At 42.7% G+C, this 10269-nt stretch overlaps 1 protein-coding gene across 5 annotated transcripts in view; it reads left to right on the top strand.

Annotated features, from left to right (window-relative positions):
• Window positions 1-328: 328 nt before the first annotated feature.
• The window catches only part of LRRC7 (leucine rich repeat containing 7), a 589282-nt gene continuing 579341 nt past the window's right edge, over window positions 329-10269 (top strand). For all 5 annotated transcript variants that reach the window (XM_027873996.1, XM_027873992.1, XM_027873991.1 and 2 more), the window contains exon 1: window positions 329-439. In XM_027873996.1, coding sequence (XP_027729797.1) covers window positions 438-439 — 2 coding nt within the window. In that variant the 5' untranslated portion in view covers window positions 329-437. The remainder of the gene's footprint in view (window positions 440-10269) is intronic.

The raw sequence follows: 10269 nt of genomic DNA, 5'->3' as shown, positions 1-10269 counted from the left end.
TTATTGTCTGTGGAGCCTCCTGGGGGGGTGGGGAAGGAGGTGCCGCTACCACTGCTGTTGCCGCTGCTGGTGATTGGGTGGCCGGCCAGGCTTGGCACAGACTAGGAGAGTTACCGTTCTGCTCCCACCCCCAGCCTGCTGCTAGTCGCTGCCCGGGCTTCCCCTCTCCACTGTTTCCCATGGGAACCCATCCAGCAGTCCACCTGAAGGGCATCGGCATCATGGTCTAGCCTTGGACCTTCCTGGAATCCCCTTTCCTTCTCCTCCTTTCCTCTCTAAGAAAAGGAGAGGGAAAAAAAAAAAAAAAAAAAAAAAACAAGATTCTCCACTCCCACTCTACTGCGGACCCGGGAACACACACTTTAAGGAATAACCATTTGCAGCTGAACGTCTGGAGCCCTTGGGAGACTCATGGACAGTTCCTCCAGGAGCCTGCAATGTAAGTACCCTACTTCTCTTCCCTGGCCCCTTCCCTTCCTTGGAGAGGGGCTGCTGCAGTGGCCAGCCTCTGCTCGGTGCCCGCTTCCAGGCGCAGCGAGAAGGCGTGAGAGCACCGGGCTCCCCCCTGGGCGGCGAATCCAGGGGAGGAGAGGGCAGGCAGGTTCATCGCCGGGCTTCCCGCGATCACCCGCTGCCAGCTGCTTGCTCTGGTGCTGGTGCAGTGGCTTTTTTCTCTCTGGGGCCCCTCGATCGGTAGGAGATGGCGGGAGGCGTTTAAAAGGTCTTGGCGGGCGGTGGTAGAGGTAAGTGGGTGGACTTCACGGCCACAGTAAGTGTAGTAAAGGGTTACATACTGCGAAAAGGGTGTGGGGAGGAGGTAACGGGGAGACACTGCTCTGCTCGAGCAGTGAGCAGTGAGGAGAGGAGGTCCAACACAGGGGCTCTTAACGTCAGCTTAGAGATCGCGCCCGCAGCTGTTTCAGGGAGATGCCCAAAAGACTGGAGTGGCTGTTGTGATAGCTGCGGGCACACACTCGCTCGCTCACTCGCGCGTGCACACACACACACACACGCACGCACGCGCGTGCACACACATGCACACACACACATGCACGCCGCGCGCACACACGCACACGCACACACACACATGCACGCCGCGCGCACACACGCACACGCACACACATAGATACACACACACATAGATACACACACACACACACATAGATACACACACACACGCACACGCACACACATAGATACGCGCGCGCACACACACACACACACACACACTCTTGTAGCAAGGGAACATTAACCCTAGCTGCTCACTCTTCTGCTGTCCCCTGAGGTGCGGTTACCGATCTGGTGCTTGGGTTGTAAGGGAAATGTTTCGAAGCTCTTTGTTTGGCCTGGGTGCTGAAAGGGAAGGGGTTTCGGGTCCCGGGGTGCGGAGGGGCGAGAAAGGGGAGGTCTGGGGTGGTCGGGTGCAGGCGTTTAGAGGCAGAAGGATTTCCCCCTTCCCACCCCAGGGACCTTCCCAAACTCGAGTGGTGCCCATTGTGCCTCAGTGCCGACGCTGCTCAGAGTGGATGATCCTGGACTGTTGGGATTTGTGCGCTTTTGTCCCTTGTGAACGTCTCTGCGTTTGGCCTCCCGGCTGGACTCCTCAGCAAGCCGGCTGTGTGTTATAGCCTCCACTGAAAGCGTGAGGAAAGGAATGACAGTAGTATTAATAACTGCACCCTGACTGCCATCACATTGCTTTCATTACTATATATCTGTCTCTGGTCTTTCTATGTTAGCACAGAGTCAGCAATCTCTAGAGCGTGCGTTATTATCTTTTTAAATAGCTTTAATATGTGTCTGTTTTTATTAGTTAGGGGATTGCTTTCCACATTACAGTGCTCAACTGCAAAGGGGGAGGACACTGAGAAAAAGCCCAGCCTCCACCCTCCCTCCCCTTTTGCTCCGTCTCCTCCTCATGCAAAGCTGGGGGGGGGGGGGGCTGCAGCTGAGGTGGGGGCTAGCCCAGGGTGGAGATGCACTTGGCTAACTCGCGGAAAGAAACCCCAGCCACCCTCCGTTTTAGAAAAGGGATGATGGAAGCTCTCCTACGTTCCATCCTTCCAAGAAGGAGAAAGGGAGGGTTGCTAAGACATCTGCTTGTGCCTTCTGCTTACTTTCGCAAGGTACCTTCAGTTCGTCGAAATCACCTGAGGTGCTAACTGGGTCACTCTGCACCCTTCTGGACCCCCAGCCCCCTGTACAGCGTGCCCCAAGCAATCTGGTCCTCTGGGTGGGAAAGTGGTTTTATGGACGGGTGCGTTGGAACCAGGGGAAAGTGTCTAGGCACAATAGAGATAGCAGAGCGTGGGCGAGAGGAGTGGAAGCAGACCACGTGATCCCTCCGGTGGGCAAGATCCACTGCTGGGAACTTGATTTTCTTTGTTCCTGCCTCAGCCTGTGAAATGTCATGCGTCCAGGCTGCTTTATTCCGCCTCCAGAGAAAGAAGAAAAGTTTACTGCATGTGATGATGGAGAGATGTAGGTGCACAAAGAGATGGTTATTTTGAGGTGGGGGAGGGGTCCATTCAGCCACCTTTTGAATGAGGCTTGCCCTTCTGGAAAGGCAGTCGAGAAGTTCCACGCTCCCCCGACACACGTGGGCATCTCCCATGGCCGTGAACCTCCTACCTCCTTCTGTTAGAAACAGGCATCACCAGCTTCCTGAGACTAAGAGGCACGTCCATTCCCAGAGCCACACAAAATAAGGCTTCGGAACTCTGCCAGGTTACGAGGAGCGACCTGCCCTGCTGGGCAAAGGTGGCAGATGCTGATGCTGCTAGGTTCTGGGGTACTAGACATGCGAGGAGAAGCTGCAAACTTGAGAACTGGGTTGTGCTTTTGTTTCTAATGCGCCAGGGTATGAAGGTGACTGGGGGCTGATCTTTAGGAATTCCTCCGTTTGGACAAACGAAACAGCCCTCTAGTATACTACCAGACAGGGCTGAGGCGGAATTTGGACGTTCTCCAAAATGAGCTTGGACGAGGGGCTACTCTCCCTAATTGGGGATTTTTTTTTTTTTTGCATAAGAAGTTTGAATGCCTGGGCGATGGTTCCCATTTTTATTTCACCATTTTATGAACAATCTTAGTGAATAGAAGTTTCATAATTATTTCAATAGGATCCTTTGTGCTCTGAAGCATATGTTGGTATTTGCCAAGAAAAGGACAGCCATCGCTGGCACATTCTGGGGGTGAGAGTTGTTCATGCACCTTTTTAGTTGCTTATTCGTGAAAAGACGTGAATTTACCATGGCAACCCCTACATTTTCTAGCACATGTGACTGCACACATGCTGTGTCAAAAATAGAAGCACCTCCTTAAAGAGACACACACCCATTCAGGAAAAGTGAATCGCCCTGAGCCCAAGTTGTCCAGAATTTCAGAGCTGCTTGTGACTTATTCTGTTTTCTTAATAAAAATGCCAACTAATACCATGCTTTTATTTTTTTATTTTATTTTCTTCTAAAAATACAAAACGGAAACCATTTGATTTTAGTTGATATTTTGTTCTTCGTTTTCTTTTAAAATGCCTTTCCACGTAAGTTAATTATCAAAGTTAAGGTGACAGGGATGGACACCAACACGTGGCAGGCAAGTCACAGGTGACAGGGAAGAAAAGGTATCAACCTTCAAAGAGCAGAAGACACTAACAGATAATTATAACACACCTTTTTGGGGGGGAATGGGAGTCTGTGATTTCCTTGGTGTAAGGCACTTCCCCAAACCAATGCAGATCCCTAATTTCTTTCCCAGTTTAGAGTCTTAGATGGGTGCTTGAGGCACTGAGAGATTGAGGGTCGGAGAGGCAGTATTTGTCAGAGAACCTACTGGAATTCGGATCTTACTGACTCCAAGGCTAGCTCTCTATCCAATAAACAAAGCTGTTTCTCCTAATATATGGTATTATATTATAATTAAAACCGCCACTTATAATATACATTCATGTGTGTATGCATATGAGAGGAGGGGGAGAGATTTGTTAAGATTTTAAATATATTATCTTTTGGGACCTTAAAAAAAACCTGTTGTTATGGATAAGTACCACAAGTGTTTTTATCCTGGTTTTACAAATGTGAAAATTGAGGGTGAAGGAGGTTGAGACGCTTGCCCATGAACACACAGTAAAGATCAGAGGCAGGATTTGAATCCAGCTCTGCCTGACTCTAGAATATATTTAGATCACACTGTGCTGCTTCTCAAGCATATATAGATTTTTTTAAAGTGTTATATATTCTGTTTGAGGGGAAAATTCATGCACAACCTTAAATTAACAAATGTGGGGCCCTTGATTAGCAATATGAATAAAGGTACCAACTCATTGAGTTACATATGTTTGTCTACAAGAGTCTTTTCTCATCTGGTGATTAGCACAGAGTCCTTCAGTAAGGAACAGAAGTCTCACACTAGGTGCTACTCCAATGCATTGCTAACCCCTTCTGTGATCTTCAAGCAGAGGCTGGCTGACCTTGTGCTGGGGATGTCAGAGTACGTTCTTAACTCAAGCTCTCTTCTGAATGGCTGGCCTCTGAGGACCCTTCCAGCCTGGAGGCTCCATGCTCCTGCCTCTCTTACTGTTTCTCCTACTTCCATCATCACACATTTGAATCTTGGGTCTGCACCTGCATAATTTCTTGGGGAACAGGGGTCTCCCATTGCAACCTCTGCTCTATCACTGCCAATTGGCAGCTGCTTCTGGGGCAGTGGGAGGTCACCCAGTCCATGTGGATGAAAGTCAGGATTTGGACCCCAGGCTTCATGAATCCAAGACTGGCTTTCTAACTACTATCACACCCTGTTTCCCTAGGGCTTTCCTATTTTAATTGAAAATGACATATTACTTTGTACAAAAAAAAAAGAAAGAAAGAAAAAGAAAAGGCCTCTCTCACACTCAACCACATTCACCCTTTAGAATATTCGGGAAAAGATAAAGATGCTTAAAAAAGAATTAAAATAGTAGTAATACTTCATTTTTGTTTTTCTTTAGCTACCACTACTTTGCCATTATAGGGTATCCCAAAAGGCCAAGTGAAGTTTTAAGCTCTCATTAACTTCAAACTACACTAAGACTTTTGGGATATCCTGTATATTCAATTCATTTAAACAAGTATTCTATTCTATTTGAACAAGTATTATGTGCCAAATAATGTTATGGTGGGTTAAACCAGTTTCACAGGATCATGAGATTGAGAACTGGAAAGGACCATAGGGATGAATTAATTAATTAATAAAAAAAAAAACACTCATTAAATGCTTACTATGTGCAAACTCTTCTGTCAAGATACAAACAGAAAAATGGAGACAGTTCCTGCAGTCAAGTTCACATGCTAATGGGGGACCACAACATTTAACAGGATATTTCAGCTGCAAGTGAGGTGGAAAGTTCCCATGTTCCCTAGGGTGAAATGTCAAAGCACATGATGATGTGCATTCTTGGAAGTTATTTCCATTGATGAAACTCTATCTATGATCTTTCATGTCCCTTCCAGCTAGATCTGGGAGCCTCTGATCTTATAATTCAGTCCCTTCATTTTGTAGGTGAAGAAACTGGCATTCCCCATAAGATCATCCTTTACCTTCTATTAAGCATAAGCCTGTCTAGAGCTTGGTACGCAGTGAATAACTGCTCAGGGGGAAAATCCATATGCCTTAATGTAGTTTGATTATAAGGAACCAACTATCATTTCTGTTGCCATTGTACTTCTTCAAATTAATATTTTTTGGAATCATTTTCCTTTGGGAGGATGGGTATGCTGGGTTTGTATGCAAAGATACTACCACTGAAGGACCATCGTGATAAGCTAATTATGCTCTGCTATGGTGTTCTGGCTCTAACCAAGGTCCTACCCGTGCAGATTCGGCTAATGTGTATATATGGGTTAGGTAGTGAAGTGGATAGAGCAGTGGGCTTTAAATGAGGAAGACTTGTTTTCCTGAGTTCAAATCTGGCCCCAGACACTTAATAGTTGTGTGATTCTGGGCAAGTCACTTAACCTTGTTCACCTCAATTTCCTCATCTGTAAAATGGACTGGAGAAGGAAATGGCAATCCACTCCAGTATCTTTGCCATGAAAATCCCCATTGGGGTCACAAAGAGTCAAACACAATTGAAACTGAACAACAATAACATATGGGTGCAAGCTGTGGCTAGAGATTATAGTTTTCATCTGGAGTAGAAGCACTTCTCCACCTCATCTTGCATTCTCCTGATTCCATCCATGCACACAGGCCCTCTTCCCAGAGCTATAACATTCTCCCTTTTTATCTCTGGCTGTCAAAATACGTGACTCTTCTTTGAAGGCTCAGTTCTGATGCCTCCCCTTTCATGAAGCTTTCCCCAATTTCCCACCTGTTCTCAAACTCGCTTTTCAACTCTTTTCGAAAATATTTTGTCTTATCTCCAAAAGTCACATGATGGAAAATGCTATCCACATCCAGAGAAAGAACTATGGAGTCTGAATGCAGATTGAAGCAGATTATTTGCTACTTTTTTCTTCTGTTTTGTTTTGTTTCTTCTTTCTTGTGCTTCCTCCTATAGGTTCTAATTCTTCTTCACAACATAACTAATGTGAAAATACGTTTAATAGGAATGTATATGTATATCAGATTGCATGGCATCTTGGGGAGGGAAGTGGAGAGGAGGGGGAGAAAATTTAAAACTCAAAAGCTTATGGAAGTGATTGTTGAAAACTGAAAATAAATTAATTAATAAAAAAATGCTTTGTCTTGATCTCTTTTGCGATGACCTTCTCTCTGTAATCAACCATAAGTTCCCATTGATGAGACCTCCACAAAGTCTCACAAGTCTGCTCATTTCCCCACATTCTCACAGACCTTATATTTTCACCTAGACAATTTCAATCTTCTCCTCATTCTTCTCCCTCCCCAGCCCCTCCCCTTTCTAACCTATCCTACACACAACTGCCAAAGTCATCAGACACCCCCAGCCCAGGTTGGAGCATGTCATTCCCTGGCTTACAAATGGGTCGCTCTTGCTTCTGGGACAAAAATGAAACAGAGCCTTCGGGCCATTGACAGTCCTTCATTATGTGTCTCCAGCCCACTTTTCCAGACCTATATTACTCTGTTTCCCATACTCTCCAGTTTAAGCAAGCTGGCCCACATATTCCTCATGCCTGATCTTCCATTAACCACCTCTGTGCGTTTTCACAGGCTGTGACCTGTGTCTGGAATTCTTCCTCCATCAAAGCCCCTGGAAAGCAGGGACTCTTTTGCCTTTCTTTGTTTCCCCAGCACCTAGCACAGTGCCTGGCATGTACTAAGTGCTTCATAAATTGCTTGTTGACTTTTTCTCCTTGCCTCTGCCTCTTAGAATCTGCAGCTTCCTGTATGTTCCTGCTAAAATGTCACTTCCTTTTCCCATTTCTGCAGTCAGTAATGCCCAATCCAGTCTGAAATCATTTTGTATCTATTTTGCATATGTTTTGAATTAGAATGTGTATTTGTGTGTTATTTCTCCTGATAAGATGTAAATTCTTTGAGTGGAGGCAATAGTATTTTTGGTTTTTTTGTCTTTGTGTGATCAAAGCCTCGAATAGTTTCTGGTGCATAGTAGATGCTTAATAAATGCTGGTTGGGTGCTTGTTTTATTGATTATCACATCCTATCTTGTTTCATACTTGCTCGTTTACATGACACATCCCTCTCTACTTTTTTTTTAAGATTATAAGCTCCCTGAAGTCAGGGACTATGTTTCTTTGTCTTTACTTCCCTAGCACCTACTAAAATATGTTGTACATGAGAAGCATTTCCTGAATTGTTATTGAATTGCTGAATCTCTTTTGGGTTAACTTATACATAAAGTGAATTAAACTTACCTCCATGATCTCACTAGCATCATTCTGGTATTAAATGCAGCAGCTAATACTTAAAATTGAGAATTTTTATAATCTTGAAAGCAAGTACATTTTAATTGTACTTTCTTCCTTTTGGGGATTAATGAAAAAATCACCTAAGTTCCTTCCTTGGTGAAATTTTATCCTACTCTATTCATTGTGTCTTTAGCTTACAGCATTTAAATTTCATGCTAAGCAATCTCACAAAATTGGAAGGATGATGACTCAATGTATTGTTTGGCGAGCCTATGTATTGAAAAATATTCAACTAATATTTAGTTTGATCACTCATGATGGGCTTAATAGATTTTTTTCTTACACTTGATATATATACATACATATACATATATATATATATATATAAAATCAGAAATGGTGCTGTAAATAAGTAAATGATGTTGAGAAGATGATACAAGTTCATTAGTGCTCCAGAATGCTTTTCCTTGCATGTGTTTTCAACCAAGTTTTTAAATTCAGGTCTGTAACAGTTAGGAAATCTATATTCTTACAGGGATCACCAGATAAAATTTTTATAAAAGAGAGAAGAAAGAGGAATAAAACCCTTGGTTTCAGCACTAGACCTGTTACTTATTTGCTATATGATATAGGTACAATAACAATAATAATACCTAAAATTAATATAGCTCTTTAAGGTTTGTGAAGCACTTTGTAAATATTGATCTCATTATTCATTGTAACAACCCTGAGAGGGAGGTCTTATTATTATCCCTATTTTACAAATGAAGAAACTGATTCAGATGAGATTAAGTGACTTGGCCAGTCAGGCAGCTAGTAAATGGCTAAAGACTAAATTGAACTCCTCTCTTCCTGACTCCAGATTCCAGCGCTCTACTCACTGTGCTACCTACCTGCCTAAAATAATTTAGCTTCTTTTCCCTATTTATGACTTTTTAAATATCTTGAAAGGGATATTGGGTCAAGTTTGAAAGAAGTGTTTAAGTACAATGGCACTAATTTCTGTAACAAATACAGCAACATAAATAGCATTGTTGAAGTAGGAATAAAATATCATGATTTAAAGTTGACATAAAATAATATTAACATAGGTATAAATCACTATTCTTAAGGTAGAGTGTGCACTGATACTTTTAGTATATTAGAAACACCTTCAGTGATGCTATTGAGCACTTTAATAATCATTGAGCTTGCTTCCTATCTTGGAATTCTCTCATCTTGTCCAGAAATTGGTAAATATTTGGGGTATTTCTTAATGAACACAAAAGGATTGATAATTTCAATAGTCCATCTATATTCAAATGAACATCTATGGTCCATGTTTGGCAGTAATGTATCGTATGACTTTTGTGGCAGTTATTTAATATGGGTGCAGAAAAGACAGTGGTTTATCTTCATGGAATAATTAATCCATGACAGTAATACCTAATATGCTATTAGAATCTGTCATGTGGAGGAATGGTAAGATTATTTTAAATAAAGTCATTTTTTTAATTTAAAAGGCTGTCATGACTTCTCTAACACTCTGATGATATTCTTTATAAAGAGACATCTAAGGAGTTGTCCTAAAAGCATCTTTAAATGGTTAACCATAACAGAACCAGAACCAGAACAGAACCTTTTATATTCCTTTTAAAGATACAGAGAATAAGTGCATGTAATGGCCCCAAAGATTTTCTGTTTAAATCAAATCCCCTACCTTGCTCACTGTGTGAAGCATTCACAGACTTCATAAGTCTCTACCATGCCATTGTTTTCATACAGAACATCAGGTTGGCTCACATTTGGGACAACCATATCCAATCCAATAATGAGCATATAAGTGCCTACTTTGGGCCAGACACAACAAGAGCTGTGGAGATGCAAAGACTGTTTTTTTTTAAATCCTTCCTTGCCTTCAGAGAGTTTGCATTTCACTTGATTACATAGGTGATCCCAACGTGTATGCATTTCATTTTTTTTCTCAGATGGACAGGGTGTTAAGAACATTATAGAGATGCAGTTCTTTCTAGTCATCTCCATCTCCAATGGCATTTGGTCTACAAGTGGTTCATAAAACTTATTTGCTCATAAATGACTACTGAGCACATAGAACACTGAGGAGTACTTTAGGAGATGCTTTTAGTAATCATCATAATAAGCATAATGGTGTTGGTTGGGGTGAAAGGCAGTGCTAAGCAAAAAAAAGGAAAACAATTCATACAATAATTTAATTGGCACAGATGCCTACACATTTACCAATGAAGTAAATAGCATGAAAATGGGGAGGAAGAAGAGATGAAAATGTATGACAGGATAGAAGACACTGGTAGAGGTGGGAAAATGAGCTGACCTTATTGGAGAAGATTATGGGTTAAATTTAACCATCCAGAAAATGGTTCCCACACACTCACACACACACACACACACACACACACACACACACACACACACACAC

Source organism: Vombatus ursinus, unplaced genomic scaffold, assembly GCF_900497805.2.
Source record: "Vombatus ursinus unplaced genomic scaffold, bare-nosed wombat genome assembly UNPS02014804.1, whole genome shotgun sequence".
Lineage (NCBI taxonomy): Eukaryota > Metazoa > Chordata > Mammalia > Diprotodontia > Vombatidae > Vombatus > Vombatus ursinus.
Note: the sequence above shows the minus strand (reverse complement) of the source record. Positions and strands in the feature narration are given on the sequence as shown.